Source organism: Lentinula edodes, assembly GCF_021015755.1.
Source record: "Lentinula edodes strain Le(Bin) 0899 ss11 chromosome Unknown C8R40scaffold_27, whole genome shotgun sequence".
Classification (NCBI taxonomy): Eukaryota; Fungi; Basidiomycota; class Agaricomycetes; order Agaricales; family Omphalotaceae; genus Lentinula; species Lentinula edodes.
Window position 1 is genome coordinate 531,915 of NW_025764333.1, and position 25,919 is coordinate 557,833.

General features: G+C 45.8%; 10 protein-coding genes across 10 annotated transcripts; 4 read left to right on the forward strand and 6 right to left on the reverse strand.

Moving 5' to 3' along the window:
- Positions 1 to 6: 6 nt before the first annotated feature.
- On the forward strand, positions 7 to 355 carry C8R40DRAFT_1172903 (uncharacterized protein; the record flags this gene model as incomplete). Its single annotated transcript, XM_046231928.1, has 2 exons — positions 7 to 39; positions 98 to 355. 2 exons carry the CDS (start codon positions 7 to 9, stop codon positions 353 to 355), a joined length of 291 nt encoding a protein of 96 aa, XP_046084367.1.
- A 553-nt stretch (positions 356 to 908) lies between these two features.
- C8R40DRAFT_1172904 (delta-endotoxin CytB) lies at positions 909 to 1,745 on the reverse strand (the record flags this gene model as incomplete). Its single annotated transcript, XM_046231929.1, has 3 exons — positions 909 to 1,585; positions 1,636 to 1,685; positions 1,738 to 1,745. 3 exons carry the CDS (start codon positions 1,743 to 1,745, stop codon positions 909 to 911), a joined length of 735 nt encoding a protein of 244 aa, XP_046084368.1.
- Positions 1,746 to 2,831: 1,086 nt separating this feature from the next.
- C8R40DRAFT_1172905 (volvatoxin A2 precursor) lies at positions 2,832 to 3,549 on the forward strand (the record flags this gene model as incomplete). The annotated part of the gene is made up of 3 exons (XM_046231930.1): positions 2,832 to 2,844; positions 2,897 to 3,046; positions 3,101 to 3,549. The coding sequence occupies 3 exons, from the start codon at positions 2,832 to 2,834 to the stop codon at positions 3,547 to 3,549; spliced, it is 612 nt and encodes a 203-aa protein (XP_046084369.1).
- A 579-nt stretch (positions 3,550 to 4,128) lies between these two features.
- Positions 4,129 to 4,994, reverse strand: C8R40DRAFT_1172906 (delta-endotoxin CytB; the record flags this gene model as incomplete). The annotated part of the gene is made up of 3 exons (XM_046231931.1): positions 4,129 to 4,835; positions 4,886 to 4,935; positions 4,987 to 4,994. The coding sequence occupies 3 exons, from the start codon at positions 4,992 to 4,994 to the stop codon at positions 4,129 to 4,131; spliced, it is 765 nt and encodes a 254-aa protein (XP_046084370.1).
- A 966-nt stretch (positions 4,995 to 5,960) lies between these two features.
- Positions 5,961 to 6,681, forward strand: C8R40DRAFT_1071226 (delta-endotoxin CytB; the record flags this gene model as incomplete). Its single annotated transcript, XM_046226315.1, has 2 exons — positions 5,961 to 5,973; positions 6,026 to 6,681. The coding sequence occupies 2 exons, from the start codon at positions 5,961 to 5,963 to the stop codon at positions 6,679 to 6,681; spliced, it is 669 nt and encodes a 222-aa protein (XP_046084371.1).
- Positions 6,682 to 8,136: 1,455 nt separating this feature from the next.
- On the reverse strand, positions 8,137 to 9,956 carry C8R40DRAFT_1172908 (uncharacterized protein; the record flags this gene model as incomplete). The annotated part of the gene is made up of 3 exons (XM_046231932.1): positions 8,137 to 9,109; positions 9,160 to 9,268; positions 9,353 to 9,956. The coding sequence occupies 3 exons, from the start codon at positions 9,954 to 9,956 to the stop codon at positions 8,137 to 8,139; spliced, it is 1,686 nt and encodes a 561-aa protein (XP_046084372.1).
- Positions 9,957 to 10,568: 612 nt separating this feature from the next.
- Positions 10,569 to 12,481, forward strand: C8R40DRAFT_1050666 (putative 2-oxoisovalerate dehydrogenase alpha subunit mitochondrial precursor; the record flags this gene model as incomplete). The annotated part of the gene is made up of 11 exons (XM_046224651.1): positions 10,569 to 10,784; positions 10,844 to 10,869; positions 10,927 to 11,005; positions 11,066 to 11,074; positions 11,125 to 11,180; positions 11,282 to 11,408; positions 11,457 to 11,616; positions 11,677 to 11,828; positions 11,885 to 11,994; positions 12,043 to 12,310; positions 12,365 to 12,481. The coding sequence occupies 11 exons, from the start codon at positions 10,569 to 10,571 to the stop codon at positions 12,479 to 12,481; spliced, it is 1,320 nt and encodes a 439-aa protein (XP_046084373.1).
- Positions 12,482 to 12,619: 138 nt separating this feature from the next.
- C8R40DRAFT_1050473 (Zinc/iron permease) lies at positions 12,620 to 13,758 on the reverse strand (the record flags this gene model as incomplete). Its single annotated transcript, XM_046224631.1, has 5 exons — positions 12,620 to 12,769; positions 12,819 to 13,003; positions 13,062 to 13,492; positions 13,547 to 13,622; positions 13,674 to 13,758. 5 exons carry the CDS (start codon positions 13,756 to 13,758, stop codon positions 12,620 to 12,622), a joined length of 927 nt encoding a protein of 308 aa, XP_046084374.1.
- Positions 13,759 to 14,046: 288 nt separating this feature from the next.
- C8R40DRAFT_1050745 (uncharacterized protein) lies at positions 14,047 to 17,656 on the reverse strand (the record flags this gene model as incomplete). Its single annotated transcript, XM_046224660.1, has 8 exons — positions 14,047 to 14,712; positions 14,763 to 14,875; positions 14,927 to 15,182; positions 15,236 to 15,419; positions 15,701 to 15,776; positions 17,233 to 17,313; positions 17,367 to 17,414; positions 17,470 to 17,656. The coding sequence occupies 8 exons, from the start codon at positions 17,654 to 17,656 to the stop codon at positions 14,047 to 14,049; spliced, it is 1,611 nt and encodes a 536-aa protein (XP_046084375.1).
- Positions 17,657 to 19,044: 1,388 nt separating this feature from the next.
- C8R40DRAFT_1172912 (uncharacterized protein) lies at positions 19,045 to 25,672 on the reverse strand (the record flags this gene model as incomplete). Its single annotated transcript, XM_046231933.1, has 19 exons — positions 19,045 to 19,947; positions 20,010 to 20,081; positions 20,131 to 20,277; positions 20,326 to 20,583; positions 20,643 to 20,771; positions 20,820 to 21,122; positions 21,170 to 21,470; positions 21,522 to 21,736; positions 21,790 to 22,011; positions 22,066 to 22,225; positions 22,277 to 22,488; positions 22,542 to 22,647; positions 22,706 to 22,872; positions 22,923 to 23,131; positions 23,191 to 24,007; positions 24,057 to 24,839; positions 24,891 to 24,994; positions 25,048 to 25,218; positions 25,279 to 25,672. 19 exons carry the CDS (start codon positions 25,670 to 25,672, stop codon positions 19,045 to 19,047), a joined length of 5,673 nt encoding a protein of 1,890 aa, XP_046084376.1.
- Positions 25,673 to 25,919: the final 247 nt, after the last annotated feature.

The following is a 25,919-nucleotide window of genomic DNA, read 5'->3' on the forward strand; positions in this document are numbered from 1 at the left end:
TCACACATGGGTCGCAGCGCAAAAGTGCACAAACGAGTAGTAAATAAACTACCATTCAAGAACTTCATCTCTCATCTCATCAGCCTCTTTGTATTAGGCCAAGAAAATCAAAACCAGCTCAAATACCCCATCTCAGTATCCAACGCAGACTGAGCAGCAGCTGCAGTTGCAGGCTTCGAAAAAGAAAGCGACACTCAAGGAGAAGACCAAACAGGTTGCAAAGAGCACGAATACTTCACAGCCTGTACGAAAGGAAGGAGAACATGTCCTCGGAGGAGTAGATTATGTTTCACTGTTGATGGGCGGGAGGAAGAAAGCCAGAGAGGAAGGTGGCAAGCTATCTCGAGGAGATTAAAGTGTATTGGTGGAAATTGCACCCTGCTAGCTTTCCGGTAAGTATACAAATCCGTCCTTCGTGGCTGGTCTCTAAAATCATGACAAGATATGGACTAGCAATGATCATGAAAACCAGACAATCGTTTAACGAGTCCGTCAATCGAAGTCAATGTCAATTCGCGCATGAGTCATGCCTGTATGGTGTAAAAGGGTTACGAGACCCGAGCGAAGAAGATCTCCTTCCACAATCAGTCCACAATATCATAAATCGACGATTCAAGAATCCGCGAATTTAATTGGCCTCAGCTACGCTTGCTTGCCCTTGCGGCAGGGAATTCCTGACAAAGCTCAAGCTGAAGCACTACTTTATATTGTAATCTTTGGATAAATAGTAGGTCAAAAATAAGTCTTGGGGATTGGCCGCGGTACCATAATATGAATTCAAGTGTCGGAACGATGTGGGGCCCAAAGGTGAACGTGTAATCGATCCCATTGGTTCCGAGACTAATATGTAGATCTTTAGCAACAAGTCCACATCGGCCAAACCGAAAATTCACCCATATGCAAGTGAACTAATAAGGATCCTGGAAGCCTTTTATGACTTGGAATTTAAGTCCGGTAATATCGCAGTGGAAGTGTTGCTTGGAGCTGCTCACAAGGCCCCACCACGACGACTCGTTGGTGATATCTGCCTCTAGATAAATCGTGCTCACAAAGCTCAGGAAGCTCTCACTTGATCCAGAGTACGGTGCCGAAAAGGTAATCCTGTATTCCCAAGACGAGTTCGTCCCTGTGCTCGACGATGAGAAATCCGCAAACCCGCTTTCGCTTGCCCACTTTAGGTTGGTAAATGCGTTCAAAACCGTGTCGTAGATGGCGCCAGCGTCCATCGACACCCCAACAACCTGGGTAACGAAGTAGACGATGTAGTCAGTGATATCGGACACTGCGCTCAACTGGTCGCGGGGGATAATCGGTTCGTTGGCTCGACCAAGCGTAGGCTTATCACTTGAGCCTTTGATCAGCTCTCCTCCCCTCCCTTTTTCAGTGAGGACGGCGATACCATCGGGATAAATGAGAACGAGGTCCTTCCCGTTGTAGTCCAAGACAGCTTGGAGAAAACTGTCCCAATCAAAATACTGGGTTTCATCGCTGAGTCGAAGGTAGTGTCCGGCAAACTTCATGAGTTGCAACTCAGTCGGAAGGAGATCTGAACTGATTTTGGCCAGCGACTGGAAGGCATTGGTTGCTGTCAACGGTGAGGATATTGAATCTATGCATGGATTGAACATGGCTTACCATCGCTAACAGTCTCTTTGGTCAGCGTTTGCTCTTCGTTGTTTGCTTTGCTGATTTGCTCGAGGTCAACTATGTTTCAAATGAAACAGGGGAGACGCTTACTTCGACATATTCAGCTAGCGCTATGTTAAAGATTATGCATTCCCCCTCATCTCATATATATAGTATAGCCGCTGAGTGGTCTTGAGAGTGGTGCTCTCGTACAGTCACCCCGGTGTTTCCACCTTTCGCAAACCTGACGCGACTATAGGCTACTCCAAATCATCACGTCTGCATTGTCGGGTTCTTCTCATCGGCTCCAATATGCTCTAAGTTTCTTCAGGCCTCTCCAATGTTCTGGAATGATTCCATGACATACAATGGTACAAACTGCTCGGAAGTCTGAGTCGGGTAGCATTCTAAGACCTTTTGACTTTATTTGCTACTCGGATAGATGACTCTCATTATTCTCTCTGTCTTCGACTCGCATAACCTCTTCTCCTTGCGGAAGTGGCTGTCCCTGCCTCAATTTCGGAGTAGGATACGCACCGAAGCTTTTCTTGTCTCCCAGTCTACCAGTCACGATCACAAGAGAAGCTCAGAGTCATCGACGCACCCTAACTAATTTTAGCCCTAACTCCTGCCCTCCCGCTCACCTCAGGCTCCCACCCATGGAATCGCTTGTCTATTTGTGCATTTCGAGAAACATCGGTTCGACACCGGTTTGACAACTTGCTTGTGGTCCATAGCGATTGCCAACGTCGTGTTTGACATCGGTTTTCCAAACGGAAAAAATGGCAACAATTTGTCAGTATCATGCAAAAGCCATTGAGATATTTGTCTCCATCTGTGGACGCAGATTTATGTTATCTACGTCAACATCGGGTTAACATTAAACGACTTGCATTTGGGACTTCAATCAAGTTCATAACGGTAATTGAAAGACCATCCGACCGACTTCCTAGTTGCGAGAAGGGTCAGAGACACACGGTCTTCGTCAATGTCAAGTCCCGGTCGCAATTCTGACACAATATTGCAAGATAACTTCTGTCCATTCCAATCCATTGAATTCTCACCAGGCCAGTTCTGCACGCCTCTGTCGAAAAGTTTCGTGGTCAGTACCGCATTCCTATAAAATCTACTGCCAGTTCATGATCCTTTACCTGCATCCCCCAGCAATACTCCTTCAACCGTATCTTTGACCCAAACCTTTCGCAATGTCTGACGAATGTACGTTGAAGTGTTTCTCAAGCGCTGCTCCCCATTTTAATCTTAATCGCAGCGACGACCTTCAACCAGTTCTCCAAGTTGCCAGAGAACCTCGTGACGACCGCGATCCAGGTCTTGCAGTTCTCGGCGCACTTCGTCGACCTCAAAGAGCCAAAAACATTCCACTGGGACCAGTTCCTGGATGGAATCAACAATTACAAAGGTATGTCCATTAACGCGCCATGTTTCTCAGGTCGAGACTTACTCACTTTACTAGGCGATGACCTGACTTTCGACAAATATCAGAACAACACGATCAACCAACAGTCTGCGACTGTGTCCATCATGGTTGACAAGATTGTTGATTTCCTTCGTGTTGTCCTGAGCGTTGCTTTAAGCGAGGAGGATATCAGTGCGCTCAGTAAGAATATTGAAACCACCTTCACAAACTTGAAGGAAGCCAAAGACAACGGCTGGGCCGATTTTTCTACGAGTAGCTCGTCCTCCAACTCCTCTTGGGAGTACCGAGTGCTCTTTGCCTTCCCCAACCCCGATCTTCCGAACTTCTTCTACAGTCTTGTCACTACCATCAAACTCGAGGCCGATATCCAGGAGGAATCGTCTTGGTGGGGTCTAGAGAGCAGTACTCGAAAGAACTTTGCAGCCACCATTGACGCAATGGAGCTCGTTGTTCTCAAGGGCTTCAAAGACCCGCTCAAGGCTTGAATAATCTTCAGTACAGTTTTCTTCCGACTACATTCCAGCGTGATTAACTGACATGTCGGCTGGTTAGGTTGTCCGAAGGAACTTTCAACAAGTCATCTCCGGTAGGTTTATTTGGCTTCCCTCATTATACTACATTTGGATTTCAAGGTGGCTCTTTTCAGATCGTTTGAATCGGACCAAGTCAGAAAAAGACTTTCAACAAGTCCATTGCGATTTTTTTTCAATCTTCGCTTACATCTCATCGAAACCTATGTACAATATCCTATATGCTAGGCCGTTTATGCAGAGCTTGCAATTAAACTCAAATACGTCGTGCCAACTTCTCCTGTGACTTCAGGAATAATTGGGTGGGGAGGCGTTGTTTCGTAAAAGCCGTACTGAATGAAAGCCTTGCTTGCAAATCGACCAGAGCAGCATTTTTCCCGCCTTCTCCTCGCGTGTTGTAACGCAATCCACAAGTTCACTTTAGATACAGCCAAAGGCTTACAATATTGCAACGAAGTAATTGACTACACACATACACAGTTTCGATCGAATTTGTTGCACTACTATAAAGCGCATATACTGTATGTATGCCGTTCAGATTGAGATATCAGAGAATTTATCAAACGGATTTACAGGGTCCCGGAAGCCTTTGGTGACCTTGAACTTGAGTCCGATAATTTCACAGCGGAAATGTTGTCGGGAGCTGCTCACAAGGCCCCACCACGACGACCTGTTCTTGATATCTGCTTCCAGAAGGATTGTGCTCACAAAGCTCAGGAAGGTGTCACTCGAGCCAGAGTACGTTTCCGAAAAGGTGATCCTGTATTCCCAAGACGAGTTGGTCCCTGTGCTCGACGATGAGAAATCTGCGAATCCGCTTTCGCTTGCCCACTCCAAGTTGGTGAATGCATTCAGAACCGTGCCATAGATGGCATCAGCGTCAATCGACACTCCAACGATTTGGGTAACGAAGTAAACGATGTAGTCAGCGATATTTGAGACTGCGCTCAACTCATCGAGACGAATGATTGGTTCGTGAGTCCGACCAAGGGTAGGCTTATCACTTGAGCCTCTTATCAGCTCCCTTCCCCCTTCTTCTCCAACGAGGGCATTACCATTCGGATAAATGAGAATGAGATCGTCCCTTTGGTAGGCGCGGACCGCTCGAAGAAAACTTTGCCAATCGAACCACTGGGTTCCATTACCGAGTCGAAGGTAATGTGCGGCAAACTTCGTGAGCTGAATCTCAGTTGAAAAGAGATCTGAGCTGATTTTGGCCAGCGATTGGAAAGCACTGGTCGCTGTAAAGTGTGGGCAAGTCGAATCCATGAAGTGAACTTGCGTGGCTTACCATCACCAACAGCCCCTTGAGTCGACGTTTGCCTCTCGTTGTTTGCTTCGCTGGAGTTGTGAGGTCAGCCTGTGCTCTGAAGAAACAGGAGAGATACTTACCTCGCCATATTCGACTTGTCTTGAAATTTTACCTTTCACCTAGTCGCATATAAGCACCTACCTCTTCGTATGGCACCTGACCCGAGAGGTGCAAGACTCCAGGCTACATTTCCATTGTTGGATTCTTCTAACCGGCTCCGACTTGCTCTTCAGCTTCATGTTACGATTACTCAAAAGTTTTAAGTCAGATGGCCTGTTTGTAGGCCTGTGGGAGGTGCAGATCCATCACGGGGAAAGTTGAATTCCGTTCAGTTCTTGGACCATGCCGTGCAATAAATTTCCTTTCCTTTCCGTCAACGTCTGCATCACCGCTTGCAACAATGCCATTCTGTCCTCAACCCATGCTGATTTTCGGGCGGAAATCGCCTCCGAGTCCCACTGCAGGTAATGGTTTTCAAGTTGGCGAATTCCTCACACCCGGGCCGACGCCCGCTCACTTTCAGCTGTCCAAAAGTCCCATTTTTTTCTAATGTTTTGAATGGTCCCTCGAATACACTCTTCGATGTCACAATAGTAATCCGCTCCAGCTCAAACCTCCAACTTGCCTCAGGCTATGAGTATTTCTGCAGAACGTCTGATGGCGGCATCATTGTGCTTTGCTTGACCACCTTCGATCGTACCCTCACCCAGCTATAGAGATTGCATGCCTTGGACCTTCGTTGACCTCGTGGATCTACTCCATCGGGACAAAAATTTGGATGCAGTTGACAGTCAGTTACCGAGGCACGTTCATTACTGTGCTCCTGCAAAATCCTAACTAGGATTTTTATCTAACAATAATGGACTGCCGTTTTTCTGGCACTCCTGTCATGTGTCGTAGTCTGCACCTCTTCTCGTGGTTCCACCAGTTTCCATCGAAAGGTCCTTGCACAGACTCAATGTCTATAAAGTCTCCCTCGAATGTGCTCTCTGTCCCGCGTTCTCGAGCAGTACCTCAAAGTTTAATCTCTTCCAAGACCGTGTGATACTTTGCAATGTCTGATGATCGTACGTTCAAGTATTTCTCAAGTGCGACTTATCATTCTAATGGTGACTACAGCGACGACCTTCAACCAATTCTCGAAGTTGCCGCAGAACCTTGTAATGACTGCTATACAGGTCATGCAATTTTCGGGACACTTCGTTGATCTCAAACAGCCAAAAACATTCCACTGGGACCAATTCTTGGACGGCATCAACAACTACAAAGGCATGTCCATTAATTGTGTCACATTTTTTAGATTGAGACTCACTCTACTGGTACTAGGCGATGACCTGACGTTCGACAAATATCAGAACAACACGATCAACCAACAGTCTGCAACCGTGTCCACTATGGTTGACAAGATTGTCGATTTTCTGCGTGTTGTTCTTAGCATTGCGTTGACCAAGGAGGACATCGATGCCTTGACTAAGAACATTGATACCACATTTAGGAACTTGAGGGAGGCAAAGGACCATGGGTGGGCTGACTTTTCTACCAGTAACTCATCCTCCAACTCGTCTTGGGAGTACCGAGTGCTTTTCGCGTTCCCCAATCCCGATCTCCCGGATTTCTTCTACAGTCTTGTGACCACAATCAAACTCGAGGCGGATATCAAGGAGGAAAGTTCTTGGTGGGGCCTGCAGCACAGTGATCGGAGGAATTTTGCGGCCACTATTGATGCAATGGAGCTTGTCGTTTTAAGGGGCTTCAAGAATCCGCTCAAGGCATGAATAGTCTTCGGTATGTTTTTCCTCGATTGCGTTCAAGGGTGGTCAACTAACACCATTTGGCGTGGCCAGCAGTCTCGAAGAAAAACATAACTTTCAACAAGCCATTTCCGGTAAGTTTACTTGACTTCAATTTTCCATGGTACAATCGGGTCTCAACGGTAGTACCATTTAAATTATATGAATCGGACAGGGAGAGAAACGACTTTCAACAAGTCCATTTATTTTTGATCATCGTCTAAACATCATTCGAATATACATAAATAAGAGTGTTTGCTGTAAAAGGACGTTTGGATCATCTTTCTTGAATTGCCGATCGGCAGTAACAAAAATCGCCAAGTCCATCAATAGGCTCCTGATGTAAGACTGACTATCGTCGGATGATGGACAAAATCAATGGATGATCAGTTTCATGAGCTCGAGAAATTCCGGAAGGTTGGCACCTACTTTATGTTACCATCATCTACCTCTGGGACTAACCTGTGCAATCAATAGCATATTAAGAATAGGATACAATTTATAACCAATAGTCGAGTATGTTAGAATTGCCAGATTGCTCCAGATCGTTACCTCAGTAAATTCTTCGCGAAAATGCACCACACACAGGCTATATTTGTTGAAATATTAAGTGAATTCCATTGCACCTGAGGTATATATGTGTTGGTTCATGCAAGCAATATCGAAGCCATCATCCCTTTTGTTGTCCAACAAAGCCAGTCAAATCAAATTACTTCCAGTTCCATTAGGAGGAGGAGGAGCAATGAGAACTTGAGTGAGATTATTCCCTTACTTCCCTTCATAGTCCAGCTTAGTCCAGGATGATAGCTTGGAGAAAACTGTGCTAAACTGTGCTAATCAAACCCTTGGGTCCTGCCTGTCGCTGGGTCAAAGGTAGTTTCCGGCAAATCTCATGAGGTGTATCTCCGAAGTTGATTGGAAGGAGATCTGAGCTGATGTTGGCCGGCGATTGGAAGAGATTGGAAGGCAGTGACTGGTTGTTCAAAGAAATGAATCAGAATGAATCGATATTGGTCGATTCATCATGGAATATGGGGCGGCAGGCAAGCCGGCCAGGTTTCCCCAGCACTAGCCGGCACTGTTAAGTCCCAGGAGTAGGAAGCCCAGCGACTTCCACTCTATACATGATTTGCTGATGTTATCATGATGAAAAGTTGGAGCCTTGAATACTCTTGAGTATGTGTACCTGACTGTATTTCAACACATACACAGGCCTAGTAAAGCAGTCCACTCTAAGAGGTTGGCAGATAACATGGGAGCTATGTTCGCCAGGTTAAAAGAATATAGTACACACATATCTGTGGAGTCAGTGCAAGTACGAGTCGATCTAACAAAGGGTATGCATCAAAGAAATCGTAACCTTGTCTAAAGGATCACGGATGATGAAGAGCACTAAAATACAAAACATCTGCAAAACAGCTTCCATATAATTCCAATACATCAAGATTCATTCAAATGATCTGTGTAAAATCTCCCTTCTTCCAAATCCGAACTATCCATACTGAAGCGACTTCCATGACTAGCAGTGCGTCGCGAACCTCCTACAAGTTTTGCCATAGAATTTTCTCTCGAAACTGTTCTAGGGCTGGCGCTTCGTTTCGGTTGAGAGCTTCTCGAAGAAGGGGGCACTCCAATCAACACCGCCCTCTGAGGTTGAGCCAATGAAAAGCTACTTTGTGGCGCCCCAGGTGAGGAAGGAGAAAGGGTACCGGACTCGGGACGTAGAAGAGATCCCATTGATTCAGGTGACTCTGACAAAGGTATGGATTGGTCTACTAGAATCGATGAATCCGCAAAGAATGATGGATTATGTGGTACGTCCGGAGCTCTGCGATCGCCTAGGGACATACGATGGAGAGCCGGCGGAGGGGAGACAGGTAAAAATCCAAAGCTGTCGTTTGAGCGGGCACTACGCGGAGAATGGAGTCCGAGCGCATCCACAGATGCCCGGCCACGTGCTGCAATATCCAACATTTTCTCGATGTTACTCGAAGAAAGCATATTCAAGCTACTTGATCTCATGCTGGCCCTAAGAGATTGGCGTAGCATCTCGGAGCTATTAATGTTATCCTGACGCTCTGCCGAGTTCCTACGAATGTACTCCCAGGAAATACTGGTTCTGGGATAGTCGCTGATGGTGGGGGAGTACTTTTCTGAAACGTACATTGGATCTCTAACGTATTGTCCCTCCGTGTAGCCTGGGTATCCAAAAAATGGTGGAGGTGGAGGTGGCCCCTTCTCATTGATTGTAGGCAAGTATTGGGAAGGTTGTCTTTCCATACGGCTTCCATCGAACTCTATCCGAGTAGCAATTTGTCTGCGCCTTCGTCTTTCTCGAATTACAAGCCACACCATAGGGATTGCCAGTATCACGATCACACCAAGTCCAACGCTCAGTCCAATGATCGTTCCTCTGGGATGGGATTCAGAATAGACGAACAAAGTTAATCAAAGATTACGCACTTTGAGATACCAGAAGATTTTCCGGTGTCAGATTTAGATTTAGAATTGTTCTGATCTGTATGGTTGGATGTTGGGAAGCATGAAGTAGAGCTGAAAGCATCTCCTTGAACTATAAGAAGGTTAGTTCAGGAATGAGAACCCTGTTGAGGAACAGGATACTCGCCGGTCATAAGAGGACTTGTTTGGTTCTGACCTCCGTCAGTCGAGATGAAATTCAACATGACCTGACTTTGTCGGATGGCTGCGAGGTTGTACGTTGCTGTATTGTTTGAGAATGATGTGAGATCCAAAGGGTAAGCAGATCCTCGTGGATTAAACAATTCGACGACCGGCGGACTGCGCCCACTGTAGTTGACAGTAAAATTTTCGCACTGAGAAAAATTCGCGGGATTCAAGATTTTGTATGCGGGGATGAACGTATTTTGCGGAATGCATGCCGTATTCTGTGGAGAGCTTGTACTCACTTCGAATACGTCAGACACAGAGGATATGCTGCTACCCGAAGGAGATACCAGCGTCGCGACAAATTCTGTGTTCGCCGGAATAGGTAGAAAGGTGACATTGACACCGGTCGAATTTGCTGCGTAACTCGGGAGGGGAATTAAGCTGGGAGTGGAGTTGAATGGAAGTATCTGGAGTGAAATTGGGACCTGTTGAAGTGATGTGTTGAAGTGTCCACGAAAGGATACAAAAACCGGCTCGCACTCGGTAATCTCTGAGATATTGAGTTTGAGAGAGCAAAGGGCAACCTGCGGTCCCACAGACAGAAAGATAAGCAGCCAGTACGAAAGGAACATCGAAATAAAATAAAGGAAAGGAGAGGAAAGAGCTAAACCATACAAAGCCCTGCGCAAGGACACGGACTAGCCGCAAAAGAATGCGAAGATGGAAGTAAGTAGAAAGAAGGAACCCGACTGAATTTTACCGGCGCGCCGCGAACCTTGCAACATAACAAGGTACGAACAGTCTTCCAGACCGTTGATAAGGATCATCTAAAACGCTCTTTGCCAAGTTTTTGCGTTTATACAAATGCGACTGAGCATAGAATTAGGTTCGTCGACTGCGCATTCTTCCTCATAGCGATCTACAAGCAACCGTTCATTATCTAAAAATGTGATGTCTTCTAGTTTCCGCCACTAGAGAACGCTACGTCTGGTAGCAGCAGAAAGACCGGGTTTAGCCTGCTCCTCTACTTCGCGTGTTCGCTCTTGTTGGGCAAATTCAACAAATACAGCGCATACAAATTCAGCTCAAAGTTACATCAGGTTACATCGCGGTCAGTGAATTGGTTGACTTCACATACGGGTGAGTAACTGTGAGTACGTAAACTCAATGTGGCGCACGTGAAATCATTTCCGCGTTCAAGGTTTCTTCGGATCTTCAGAAGTATCTCTCTTAGAATCCTCATCATGCTTCGACGCGCCAGCTCCACGCTCAGACCCCTTATCAATCGTATATCCTCTCTTTCTACTCGCTCACTTGGCCGTCTTCCAAATACCCAGTCACCAATCGTCTCGAAGCCTCATTTCTTCAATTCCGTGACGGGAGACAGCAACGAGCTAATCCCCGCGTTTCGTTTAATAGATGGAACTGGCGTGCCCTTAGATGGCGCCGAACTACCTGAGGTGATTATCCCCAGACTCTGCCCATGAATGCTCTCTCAAACCTCCCATCTTGTTCACAGTTGGACGAAGCGTTTGCTAGGAAACTGTTGAGTTCGGATCTTTACCGTACCTGTCCCGGATTGTAACATTCAATCGTCTTCAGCTACGAGAATATGCAGCTGCTTCCAAACCTTGACAACATTCTATATAATGTGCAGAGACAGGGCAAGATATCCTTCTACGTACGCCTCCAGCTTTTAGATTTGAACGCGTTGATATCCAACTAACACTTAATTTGACAGATGACTGCTGTGAGTTCTGAGTCGTCACTGTTTCTCAAGCCCACTCTCATCCCTTCAAGTATGGTGAAGAAGCTACGATAATTGGCTCAGCAGCCGCCCTTGCCGATGACGATGAGTAGGTACATTCATATTCCTTTCCATTGCAAAAATCCAATACGAGTCGCAGAGTCCTAGGTTCTGAAACATGACTTTGGACAAATTTCGCGTGCTTACAAGTTTGAACGTAGGCCAGTACCGGGAAATGGGCGTCCTGTTATGGCGCGGCTTCGGCCTTGATAATGTCATGGCACAATGCTTGGGAAACCACGAAGACACGTCTAGCAAGGGAAGACAAATGCCTGTCGTAAGGTATATTTCTTATTGAGTATATGGCGTTGTCTAACTCCTTCAGCACTTTGGTTCTCCCCAACATCATTTTCACACTATATCTTCGCCCCTTGCAACACAAATACCCCAAGCAGCCGGAGTAGCCTACGCCCTTCGGCGTTCTCCCGAAAGATCGAACTCTGTCGCTGCGTGTTTCTTTGGAGAAGGAGCAGCATCTGAGGGTGGTACGTTGGTCGTTGAGTGTACCATAAAATTTCTTAGATCCTAACTATCACTATGTTCAGACTTCCATGCTGGATTATTATTAGCTTCAACCATACCCTCCCCAGTTGTGTTTATCGCCCGAAACAACGGCTTTGCAATCAGCACACCTAGTTCTGAGCAGTATCATGGCGATGGGATCGCGAGTCGTGGACCAGGATATGGCATCGACACGGTACAGTACGATAGGTTGGCATGATGTGTAATATCTCTGACGAGTTCAGCCTTTAGATACGTGTTGATGGGAACGATGTTCTCGCAGTGCTGGCGGCAGTTCGAGAAGCACGTACGCGATGCGTGGAGCAAGGACGGGCAGTACTTGTGGAATGCATGTCATATCGGTGAGTACATATATTTTGCACCCGACTTTTAGACTAACTGGTTCTCAGAGTCGGACATCATTCCACCTCAGATGACTCTTTTGCCTACAGAGCACGTTCAGAGGTCGAAGATCGCAAGCGTATAGATAACCCTCTAGCTCGTTTTCGATTGTTTATGGAAACTCGTGGATGGTGGGATGCTCAGGCTGAAGAGGAATTGAAAACACGCCATAGAGCCGATGTGTTGAAGGCATTCAAACGCGCAGAGACGCAGAGCCGCTGGGAACTGGGCGAGTTGTTTACAGACATATATGCGGGCGAGGAACCATGGAATATTGTGAGTGACTTATCATTGTGGCTTCAGTTTAAATTAACATGGGATGTTATTCAGAAAGAGCAACGAAAGGAATTAGGCCGATTATTGAAGAAATATGGTGAGGATTGGGAGCCTTGGAGGAGAGAGTTACAAAAATACAAGAATGAAGGAAGGGATCTGATCAAAGAGTAATTACACTTACATGTTGACCAACTACAGATGATACTCAAGTGTAATTAATGTGTAACCAAGTCGTACAGAGCGTAAAGGTGGTATAAGTTTCGACTAAGTCTACAACAGCAGTGGGGTCAATAGATTAGTGAATTGAATCTAATGACCATGTCCAAGCAGTGAGCTCAGAAGAAAGGGGAGAAATATCCCAAGGACTGTGAGGGTCAAACGCATTCTCTCGCTCATTTCGGAAGGGTTTGCATCTGATCGATGAGAAACGAGCGTTGCCACATTCAGGAAAGTTCCGCCCTGTGAAAGACATCAATCCCACAAAACAGGATCTGAATAACAGACGCACGGATAACAGGAGAGCAGTTCCTGGCCAATCTGCATGTTCGGCACCACCAAAGAAGTCAAGAGCAACATAAGAAAGAAGGGCGGCGATAGGTGTTGATACGCTGAAGACGGCCAGATGCTTTTTACATTGAGGACGAGGAAGAGACGTAGCAAGAAGGGAAGAGGTGAGTGCTAAGGACGTAGGCACTACAAAGAAAAAAATGGTGAGCAAAATTATATTCGGGAGCATGATTCTGACACGCACGTTTATGTATGATGATTGCCAGGAATACGATAGCGGAAAGACTTGATGAATTTTTGGATTCATTCGAGGGAAAGAAGGAGACACCGAGAGCAAACCCATCCGCCAGGCTGTGAATGACCAGTCCAAGAGTTAAAGGAATTGCTTGCATTTGAGCCGAAGATTCTGCTTGAACAGGTGCTACCCAGTCAACTGTTGAACGTGCCATTCCTTGTTCTCCTTCGAGCTCGGCCAACTCAGCGTCAAATTGAACTTCAGAATTGGTTGGCTTGACGTTCGCCGTTGAGTTTGAGGCGGAAGAGGGAGAATGAGAATGCAGAGAGAACAATTGCTCAACGATGAGCATGAAGGTGAAGCCGCACAGAAGAGAAAGAGCAACACGAGGAGCGGATATTTCAGATGAGGGATGAGCATCCGCAAGAGCTTCGATTCCTCTGGAAGTTGAGAATGTTCATTGATTATTCACCCTGAGTATATCTGGCACGTACTCTGGAATTATGACACCTAAGGCTGTCCCAAGTAAAAGCCCCGATCCCAGCGTTGTTAGTTGGGAAAGGTGGGTTTCTGAAGTAGGTCAGAATTAGTCAACTAGGATGGATATAAAATATTCTTCACTCGAGAATACAAATGAAAGTGGGAGCATCCCACATCCGAATGAAGAAGCCCCAAGCAGGGTAGTCATGACAAGGAGACTGAACATATCGTTGAGGTCAGAATTGGTCGATGGCCAGAAGCAACAGGCAGTGGATGCATGCAATTAATAAGCGCCGAGTTCTGGGTAACTAAAACCCACCTACATTTGTTTAAAATACACATGTAGTAGGTGGGTAAGTATTAACTAGCAATAATTTGGAACGGGAGCTCGGTGAAGCAGTAACAATCGTCAAAGAGAGTCAAATAAGTAAGTGTTGTAGCGACCAGTCTTGGTCGCTAGTGGGTAATCTGTTCATGGAAGGACTGGGATACTGGCCAGTAAAATATTTTGCATTTACTGGTAACTTGGAATTCCGTTCATGCGAAAGTCGGTCGAATGGGAGTTTAACGTTACTCGTCCGTTTAAAGGACCTCTCGAATCGCTCCTGCCTATGTCATGATCCGTGGAACGAGAGATAGAGGAATTGGGTGAGAGAGACATGCGTGATTGGAAGAAATCATTTTGGTGATTCCTAGGAGCATTCTGCGCAGAAGACATCGGTGGTTGGGGTGGAGCAGTAGCATTCAAGCCACTTGCCGAGGAAACAGTTGTTTTCATTTTCTTCGTAAATGCAGCATTCGGGAGTTCCGAGGGGGCTGGCATGTTAAGATCGGCAGACGATGTCGTCGGGGTATCAGGGGTCAGCAATTTACGACGAGATGATGTGGTGGCTAGTGGTCGTTTATCGTCGTCATCCTCCTCCTTAAAATTCCGTTTCCGTTTGATCTTTGCCGGTTTAACTGGCTCGGGTACCTTTGCCTTTATCTTTTTTACAAATTCAGCGAGGAACTTTCCAATGCGCCCATTCATGCGAACATCGTCGTAAACCTCACGAACGGAGCGTCGCATATTCATAATCTCTGTGCAAAGCTCCCGCCGACTGTACCGTAATTCCTCGGGCGGCAAGATTCCATGCACAAAAATCAGGAGCGGGATAAATACCATTTCGGCCGGCGAGACCTGGAAATTTGTTACAGACAATGAGATTTAGATTCATATTGTGAGCTGACCTTTTTGTATTCTCTGAATGGGGAAGAATACTTCGGCGTAGTAGTCAACTTGACGAACACATCGTAAGTGTCAAAAATTCGTTTTTTCACAACGTCGGATATATCATGGGATCCTATACAACTTCCATGTTAGATAGAAGAAACAAAACAAAACACCCCCTCACCTGCTAACCACTTTTCCATTTTAGCCAATGTGCCATGATCTTTAACCTCCTCTGGATTTTCTGACCATCTTTCCATGCAGTAAACAGCATGAGAAAAGCACCGCATGTCTCCGCCTCGTGATGTTTCCCAAGGAATGGAACCAAGTGTATCATCAGTGACGTAATTTTTTAGCAAATCCCGAATGAATCCAGTGCGGATAGTACTGAGAACACCCAATTTCTCAGAGGGCTTCAAAGCCATGCCTTGCTGGACCCTCTATATGCTTGTGTTAGTCCAAAGACACAAACAGACATCATGGTCGAGCTGACCTTGAAAATGTCTCTTTCCTCCAAGTCACTCAATTCCGAATATTCAACACATACTATCTGCTTGTTGGCAAACATTGTCTGCAATTTATCCGGAAGCACCTGCTGCTTCTTTTCACTAGCATTTGGAGATTGAGGAATTTTGTACCAGTACTTTTGACCCGTGATGCTACAAGAAATTTCATTTCTTTCGACATTTTATAAGAAACTTGAAAGCAGGCACATACGGATCCCGGTCTAAATCCAGCATTGATCATATACTTCAGTGACTAGTATTGACCCCCAGGAAAAATGCGAGACTAACGTGGTATCTAGGTACCAAGGGTGAGAACAGAATGCACCTGGTTTGGGTAAGAGTGAACACTTACCAGGCCATCCATGAACCTGAAAAATAGGAAATTTATGTTATTTTTAGCAAGTAGTAAAAGATAACCAAGGAAAATAAGTATTCATGAAACTCTAACTCACAATTGAATACTTGTAAGCCGCTGTTTCCCATCAATGCAGGTACGCCGTTCTGCGCCGTCATCGTCAATGGACACAGCTTGAAGAAAGCAATACCATTCAAGTTTGATCAGAGATAATGGACCTCATAAGGACCCCTGACAACCCACTAAGAGGCCTGATCCCAAAAACTCAAGTTTTACCCACATTTTTTGGGGGTCCAAAAGGTGGATTTTTACCCGGATTTTCCTCTGGCTTCATTCCAGACCCCATTCTTACCCGGTTTAGACCTCAGGGTATATCCAAAATTTGATTTTTCATCTTTTTTTGCTTATTTTTTGCCAGAAAGCTGCCAAATGTATTTTCTCTTTGTTTGTTTCTACTGCAGGTGGTTCTTTTTCCCTTGTTTTATCTATGCTGAAATTATGAACTCATCTAATGGATCATCATCCATATAGTTTCCCTTGAGCTCCAGATTCAACTACTACGATGTTCATGCAAAAACATGTATAAACAAGCTGTATAGTAATGTTTATATGTGTTTATGATACCTTACAATATGTTGTCAATATCGTGTACTATGGTTCACAGGGTACTTCCGATTTCTTGAATATTGCGAATAACGTCTTAAATTTTTGAGTAAATAAAAATCTGAGTAGACAGTCTTATTTAGAATCATGTTAAGCTTGTCTTTTGTCTTACATGTTAAAGCAGATAAGGCATAAACAGAGCGTCGGACCATGACCGAGGAAAAACAGGGTACTTCCGCATCTTGGGTCACACTGAGTCACATCAATGCCGCTGCTCGGCACTCTGGCACACTTGGCCATTTGATGCTGGGTTGAGGCAGAACTTGTGTTGATCACGCTTTTGGAGAGTGTCAGAGGTTTGCCGAGGCTACGGCATGAAGCTGGAATCAAATATTGTCACGTCGCATACCCTCTTCACTTTATCTGCTTGTCGAATCTCTACAACATATTGGATTGCTTTTAAATTTGCTATGCTAGCTAATGAGAACCTCTACTTAATGCCCATGTCATTTTTACAGTTATCTACCAGCTCTTCGTACGGTTCCTGAGGCTTCAATCTAAAGTCACGCTTGTATATTACAGTATTTTGGTCTTGTACATATGCATCCCCTAAATACAATCTATTTCATATAGTACAGTATGTTTATAGAGAACCTAGAAAGTACTACATAAAAAGTCTGAGAGCATTTATCGACCTAAAACGTTCAAAATATGAGATTTTCGAAAATGCGGAAGTACCCTGTTTACGGAAGTACCCTGTGAACCATAGTAGTGGTGCCGAGTCAATTGCTTTGTGCTTAGTGAGCACTATATTCGAGTCTCGTAGGGGCCATTTTACCCAACTGTAGATGAGGCCTTTTTGAAAGGAGCCTTTTTACCCAATTTTAGCCCTAGGGCTCAGCATGAAAAATTGTGATTTTTACCCTCTTTTGGCTCATGGATTCTAAAAATTTTCTCCTATTCTTACCCGCACTTTGTACAGGCCTCTTAGTGGGTTGTCAGGGGTCCTACCTCATAGCAACTCACCAAAAATGATCGGCGGAATGTAGTAATTGCGGTAGATTGAATCAATGAGATTTGTTTGTTTCTCTTTGGTCCATACAACATCTAGAAAGTTCCATTATGAGAAGGTCAGTTAGTCAGAGAAAAAGCAATAATACCTCTCTGATATTCTGGGGAAAGGTCAATATCTGAATTGTATATTTGTTCTAAAGGTGGATTGAGATCTTATGTTCGAGTGGAGGTCAGAAAACATATACTCACCATACAAAGCACGCGCAGTGTAAGTTGTTGCTCTTGGAGGCTTCAAGGTCTTTTGAAGCTTATAGTCAGTTGCTGGAGCAGCTTGTTTGCGCGGTGACTTGGTTCGAGTTGTCTTCGTATAATCCGAGCCTTCATCTTCGAGCTCGTCGTAGATTAAGTCAGTCAGCTCGGATTCGGACGAAGACATAACTAGAAAAGAACCAAGAAGAAAAAATTATAAGGGAGGTTGGGAAGGGAAAGAAAGTGGGGTGCAAAATTTAAATGGTCCAAAGTTTAAGTATGAAAATCAGGTGCAAAAAAGAAATTAGTCCTGATTAATTGATTACCTAAATGTACTTGAAACGTGTGGGCTGTTCTGATAGATAGATAGATGTAGCATCTATAGGGATGGACATCTGATTCATCTTCTAACTTTACTTGCTACTACTGAGTGAACTTCCATTGCACTTTCTCAATAGAAAAGCTTTGCGGTTGAATGGTTTGAGTTTCGACAATGGTACTAATGCTGTTTCTTGTGATGAACATCATATCACTTTGCTTGCAATGGTCATTGGACATCCATAACCTCGAGCGCCTGTGCAAAATTTCCCTTTAAAGTTCACTGCGGGGATGAGCCGATTTCCTCGAGGCGAAAATGTGGGTTTTATCTCGAGGTTATGTACAAAAATATGGCAGCAGATATCTTGAAGGAATTGAGCTGATGTTATGGTAAAATTATGAAAAGATAATTCAAAATAAGCACGGCCCCCCGCCAAATTCACGATAGCTTCACAATAATCGCCACACGAAAAGTTTTAAAATTCGTGCTCAGGATTTTTGACGAATTTTGGTAAAAATCCTTGCATTTTCTCTTCATTTTCACTGCGAAGACATTGGCTCATCCCCACAGTGGTTGTCTCTGTCCGCTCCAACGGCGCATCTCTTTTGTGCTATAAGGCAATCATGTGACCCCGTTCCGGATGCAGCCCTTTTACTTTCCTTTCATCCAATGGTGAATCCGACTCCAACCCTGCACTCTACCAATAATAACCTCTCGCCATATGATACTGCATTGTCCCTAAGTTTTTCCGCTTGCTTACAGGATTGTTCCCCACTACAAATGGTTCCCCTCTGCTCTGTAATTACCAATTACTTACTTATTGTACCTTCATAAACTAGTCTGAAGTATTCATAAACTATTCCTGTTTCTATCCCATAAGTTCCCTAGTGCCACAAGTCTCCTGCTTCTACCTTCGCTTAGAGTCTACTGAAATAAGCATTCATTTCTTATCTTTTGTGTGAAGTGCAGCCTACAAATTTCATGAAGTCTAAAGTCCGACTGATGAAAGAACATCAAGCAAGTGAGAAGCAAGGTAGGTGTCTTAAACGGGGTACATTTAAGTACCTCAAACGAAGAAAATGAGATCACAATTGAACCTTATGAAATTGAAACCTTGCTATAAGCAATGATTATGAGTAAGTATATGAACAGGATCGATGAAGTGATTACATAGTACAGATGGTTGATGGTTTACACATGGGTTTTGAGTCAGTTGGAAAACATAGGAATACAGAGAGCATAGTTCAAGAATAAAACTACTGGCCAGGAGGAGGTGGCCGCCTCAGAGTCACGGGATTCCCAGCGGCTGGTTTCAACCGTTTTGCAAGAGTATCATCCGCTGCGGATTCAGGGGCAGGTCGTTTGGCAGCACCTTGAATTGTGATTCCACCACTCAAAGGCTGTGAGGGCTTAGCACCCCTTCCAGTACCTGGAGCACCACGTGCAGCACCTCGAATGGCACCACGGACGACGGCCGAAGGACCCCCTCGCCCACGACCGATCCCAGGAGGGGTCGATACAATGGTAGAAGAAGAGGGGGTAGCGGACGGGACGGAAGGCTTTCGGGGAAGGGACGCATTTGCAGAAGCGGTGGTAGGGGCAGGTGCTGTAGAGGGTGTTACGGGGGTGGAAAGATTGGAAGATGTAGAAGGGCTCGGGGGCGGCGGGGCTTTGCCAGAAAGTGGGGCTACCTTTGCATCTTTCGGTAAAATTCCTTCTTGTTTCCAGGTCTGGATTTGAGCTTCGTATTCTTTCAATTTTGTCTGTACTCGGACGATCTGTGAATCTCTCAGCTTCATCTTAGACGCTGCTTCCATTCTTCCTCTCTCTACAGCGGCCGATATCTCTTCCGCGATCTTCACATCCCGCTCCTTGTCGTGTGCAGCGATCGCCGCAGCGACCGCCGCTTGAACATCAATCTCAGACCCGGAGGTCGACGAACCCTTGTTTCCGGTAGCATTTTTGAGCTCTTCCTGGTGTGCAGCAATGAGACGCACTTCCAATGCTTTGAGTTCGGCCTGATGCTTTGCCACGAAGTCGTCTGGAGGTATTTCCCTTGTTTGCAACTCGTCCTTGACTTTTGCAACTGCGGCAGACACAGCTGCCTCCAGTGCGGCAGTGGCTTTGTGCGCGTCTTCCTCGCGAGCTTTGTTGAGAGCCTGTAATCTTTGATTAAGACGTTCCTATCATGATCTTTAGAAATAGTCCTTCAGAAAGCGACGAAAAGACTTGCAAATGCAGCTTTATTGCTCTTGGCGGTGTTGGACGCAGACTCGGCCTTTTCAGTGGCAGTCTGTTAGATTAAGATTAACGCAAGCCACGTAGCAAAAGTAAGGGTGTACCTTCAACGCCGTTTCAGCCTGCTCCCGCGCTGCAATGAGTGCAGCCTTCTCGGTATCCCAAGATGACAGCGTTTCCGAATTAGTCTGAGAAGCTGCCCAGGAGGCTTTTTCGGCCAGCAATAGGTCGCGTTCAGCACGTAAAGCCACCTAGTTTAGAGTCAGAGGATGGAGATGCATTTAAGAAGAAAGACATACAACATCCGGATCGGCAGCGCCGTCTGGCAGAGCTGAAGCGGAGCCAGACGATTCCTTTTCAGTTTTCAACGAATCAAGGGTAGCCTCAAGATTACGCGTCTGTCCTTCTAGAGCAGAAACCTTTTCCTCGAGCTCCTTTTTCTCAGTTGTTAGCTTCGACCTGACAGCGTTCAATTCACCCAGTTTCGATTTGAAGCTATTCATGTTTTTCGCATATGTTTCCTTGTAAGTGGCAAGTGCTTTCTCAAGTGCCTCGACCTGTTTCTAAAGTTAGAAAACTCGTCGAGAACATGAGAATTCAATAAATTAATAATTACGCGGGACTTGGTCTGATTCAGCTCATCCTCTCGTTCTTTGATAACGTTTTCTGATGAAGACTTCTCGGCTTTGAGACGCTCAATCTCATCCTTTAGGGCCTGCATCTCAGATGGATCGATACGGTCATACTATTGGACAGTTAGCTCACGATGGACTGCAATGGTATGATGGCAAACCTTGGTCAACAATTGCTGATTGCGTCCTTGCCATCTGCGGTTCTCCTCTTCAAGCCTTTTGATTTGAGTATCTCGGGCCTGAAGCTCAGCTTTAGCGACACGGGCCTCCTCTTTTGCAGGTTCCAGTTGGTTTCCAAGAAGGTCTAACTTCGTTTCCAATTCCTTAATACGTTTGGCTCGAGCTTCGCCATCTGCTCGTAATGTTGCATTACTCTCCCGTAAGATGTTTAATTGGTTGATCCTCTTGATTAGTTCTTCGTGCTTTGCACCGGATGTCGCAGCTTCTACAGCTTTCTCTCGTTCCTAAAGGTTGTCAGAAAAATTTCATATTCCACTCAAGATGCACAAACCTCAGATAAAGTCTGCCTCGTTTCATTGAGATTTTGATACAAATGCTCGATCTGGGATTTGAGACGAGTGTTCTCCTGTTTACTGAGGTCAAGCTGAAGGTCCACAATCTCTTTTTCTTTACGGAGATAAGCAACTACAGAGCGCATCTCGGAAAGTTTTACGTCGGAGCTATCATTCACATCGGCTTCACTGCTCGTAGACGTTGTTGTTTCAGCTGCTTGCCGAATGCGTGCTGCTTGAGAGCTGACCGTTTCAAGGTGATGGTGGAGTACGTTGTTTTGCTCTGTCAGATCGTTGCACCTAGAAAAGTATTGGAAGATATTACACCGATCAACAATTGATATTACTCACCGTTGTCGCAGATCTTTCGTCTCGTTGTCAAGCGTCTGTTTTTGTTGCTGCCAGCTGCCTTCTGAGGTGGCGAGCTTGGACGTTGCAGTTTCGGCAGCAACTTGGTAATCCCTGATAGTGGCCTGAACAGAAGCTAGTTGCTTTTTCAAGTTATCGAGAGCCTTGATTGATTCCGCATGAGAGAGAACTTCATTAGAATAACGTTCCTCGGCAACCTTGAGTGGAAAGGATTAGTTCTTTCGGTATCGTAGAATTTTTGATAGATCACCTTAGCCCGTTGTTCTTGTTGTTTAACATCGTTCTCATGGGAGTTGCGGTCGTTTTCAGAGGTACTGAGGTCTACGATGGTGTCTTCGAGAGTCTTCTTGTCGTTCGACCAAGCAACACGATCATCTTCATATTGTTTCTGTAGGTCGTTGTGTTTCGTGGTCAATTCCGCAAGTTCTGCTTGAACAATTTGCAATCTTTCCTCAAGGACTCGTCTGTCGGACTACCGAATGTATGAGTGACGGGAGAGAGGTTACATATACCATAAACGACCTACCTCGGACTTGGCAATTTGTGCGTCTGTAGAGGCAATGTATTCTTCATGAGTGCTTTGGAATTCAGTCAGGGCAGTCTCATTCGCTTCGCTGATACTCTGGAATTGTTGTACATGTCCTTTTGCTTGGGTGAGGTCAAACTCTGCGACTTTGAGGGCCGATCTGATAGAAAGAGTGAGTGTTGAATAAGGTAGGTATGGAGACTGCAAATACCGTAGTCCTGCGACTTCAGACTCGAGCTGCTGCTCCCGAGTCAGGTCGGATTGTTCCATGGAGGAGTAGGCACCGCTGCGGCGTTCATAGACTGCAAGCTTCTCTTCGTTGCCTTTCATATGCTTGGTAAGATCGCCAACACGTTCCTCAAGGTGCACTTTGCTAGTTTCAGCTATAGCTAGAGCTTCACGAGTCTTTGACAACTCTTGCGTCTGAGCGGTAATATGAGAGACGCCCATTGGAAGGTCGTACTTCAAACACGTACCGATTTGTCGAGGCGATTTTGCAGATCTCTGACCTCTATATCTTTCTGGAGCGAAAGGTTTCTGACGGCTTCGCGTTCTTGTGTAACTTGATTTCTCAATTCTTGCCTGTATGAGGAAAGCGATGAATACTTTCCAATCCTGCTTGATGGCGAAGGAAACTCACGACTGGCTCTCGGTTAGCTGGAGTTGATTTTCTAGACGACGACGGTCGTTCTCTCCGGATCGCTCTAATTCACTATGCATCCTTTGAACATTGCTCATCAAGGCGGAAAGGTGAGAACGTTCCAACGCCAAGCTCTTGTTTTCTTCGACTAGGCGACTTTGAATACTCTGAATGTCGATAAGACAACTTTTCGTACGTGGGAATGGACCAAACGTACCTCCCAAATACCCTTCTCTGCGCGTAGGTTGGCACACTCACTTCGAAGTTGTTCGACACGACCAGAGGTCACATGCAAATCTTCTGTGACACGACCACACTCAACGTCAACACGAGTCCATTGGTCGAGTAATTGCTGGTTCCGCTTGGTAAGATCATTCAGCTCCTGGTTCTGAAGGCCGATTTGATCTTGAAGCATGCGAAGGCGTTCTGCAGAATGCTATTGATCAACTGCTTGTTGAAACAGGACACAACGATTTAAGCCATACCGATTTGATTTTCATTCTTAGCGGACGCTTTGGCGAGTGCAGCTTGTAACTGTCCGATTTCTCTATGAGCAGCAATGTTATCTTCCCTGAGTTTCACCGAGTCGACTCCCATCTCCGTTCGATATGTATCAAACTGACTCTGAATTTCAGCCAACTCTTTCGCGACGCTGGACGACGCGTCTGAGACACCGATTTCGCTGGAGTCGGTTGGGATACCAGTGTGTCCTTCGTTATGATTCGACCGGGCAATAATCGCTTTAAGTGCATCCCTCTCCTTCACGTAGGCCTGGATAACATTGTCGCTGTGTTTCTTTTGTCGGTCAAGTTCGGCGGCGAGATTCTCCATTGTTTCATGAGCCTCCCTGATTGCCTCGGCCTGCTCCGCCTCCATTTTCGCCTTCTGTTTTTTCTCAGCCTCTTCCATCTTTTCACCCATGCCGCGGACAATTCGAAGAAGTCTTTGATTCTGCAGCTGCACTTCATCGATCGAACGGAACAGAACAAGGTTGTTGGTAATGACATCCTCGACGACTTCCGCTGCGATGACGTTTTCTAGCTCTTCATCTGACGGGAGATTTGGATCATCACGACGCCCAATTTCTTTCAGTAGTGCTCGAACCTGGAGCCCAAGGTCATCCAGCTGTTGCTGCAAAAGATCAATCTCTCGTGACGATTTGTGGAGTTTTTGTGCGTTATCCTGCGCAGCTTGATATTGCACGTCGCGGTCGGAGATGGCCTGAGCTAGTTCGGACGCAAGCTGCGACGCTTCTGATTGAAGTCGTTCGTATTCTATTCGTTGCTGCGAAAGAACAGGAGCCTATGACAATGACATTAAATATAGGTCGATAACGATCTGCGACGCTTACCCGTTCTTCAAGTTGGGCCAATACATCTTCCATTGCTGCCTCCATGTTTTTGGACTCTATGCACTTCTTTTCATAAAGATCCTGAAGCCGAACGTAATCCGCGTAAACTTCCGTGAAACTTTTGCCGCTCTTCTGGGTCTTGCTGACTATCGCAATTGTTGGACTGAGACCCACCAAACCATCGTGAACTTCGTCAAATACACCCGAGGTTCGTCTTGAGGGAGTTCCAGCAGCACCGCGGCCTGGAATCGGAAGTTCACCCCGTCCCATTTTGTCCAATACCTTCTCCAACTGTTCAATTCTATTCTCTGCTTCCTCGCGGGCCCGCCTTTCCTTCTCAATGTCGGCCTTGAGATTAGCCTCACGCTCATCAGCCCTTTCACCCAGTTCGGCCCAATCCCGTTCCATATTCTCGACAAAGTCCTTCGCCTGCTTCTCGCGTGCCTCCAACACTTCGACAAGACGATGCAAAGAATTCGTCTCAGTAGAGTACGTGGCCTCCTGCTCTGCAATTTGACCATTGAGATCTTGTACTTTTGTGAGTGCTTGTGTTAATTGATGAGTTTGAGAGGCATGAGATGTCTGCAAAGCTTTCAGATTGGCCTGTAAAGAGCTATGGTTCTGCGTCATGTCGTTGAGACTGGCTTGAAGTGCAACCAGTTCCGCTTGTTTTGTCCGCCGATAGTTGCCATATTCTTCAGACTTTGTTGTCAGTTCTACATTGACGCGCTCGACTTCGGATTGTGCCAGTTGTAGTTGTTGCGTCAGAGAATCGAGTTTGAACTGAGAACATAAATCAATCATTGAATACTCTGAAGCAGTATATTGACAGACCTTTGTGGATGTTTCGGTTGCACGAATTTCCCTGAATTTTGATTCTAGCTCTTGATGTTCTGCACGGGCCTCCTTAAGATTCGAGCGCAAGGTATTGATTTCGTCTAATGCACGATGAGGGTGATGTATAACGTATTGGGAAGAAAACCGAGCTCACCGTCACGTTCGGATCCATCCTGCTTCAAACGACTTATAACATTGATGAGATCCCGCTTCTCACGTTCTGCGTCTTCCAGACGATGTTTAAGTTCTTCCGCCTCCCGAGAAGAAGTAGTTTGCGACGAAGCAAGACCTGTGATACGTGTTTGCAGCTCGTTTTGGGATGCCACTGGAACAATGAGAGAATGCATTAGCCAATTGAAATAAAGAAAAGGCAAATTCAACACACAAAGATGGTCTCTCTCCTGCTTGACCTGTGTCAGCTCCTCCTGGAGCCGCTCAACTTGCTGCTCCAAATCCTTCGAGGATTGCTCGCGGTCCTGAAGAGCCTGATCAAGCTCGACATCTTTCCGCTCTGATTCTGCCCGCAGCTCATCTACATCGCGCTGTGCAGCATCAACAGCACCCGACTGCTCTAGCAGAAGTTGGTAAAGATTTACAAGAGATTCTGGAGACGGTGAATGAATGTCAAAGTTGGGAATGAGGCTGGTGAAGGCTTCGATGTCGAAATCCTCTGGAATGGGGACAATGAAGGAGGAGTTATGGGAGTCTTCGGTGGTACTTGGTCCACCTTCATCCTCTGTAGTGGAAGGAAATTTGCTCGTCCGACGAGTCCCCACCATTCTGCCTGGTGGTAAACTCTTTGAAAGGTAAATTGCCACTAAGTCAATTCGGCAATCCGGGCAGGGGCTCGTGGCACCGTGAGACTTGATTATCCAATCACGAACCTTAATTTCTGATTGTCCACAAAAAAAATTCAGCGTACACATCCCCGCATCTTCAACAACAAGAAACTTTGGGTGAGCATTCTTTCCCGCCCTACGAGAGAACAATGTCACTGACATCTTGTCCCCTTATTTTAGTCACCTT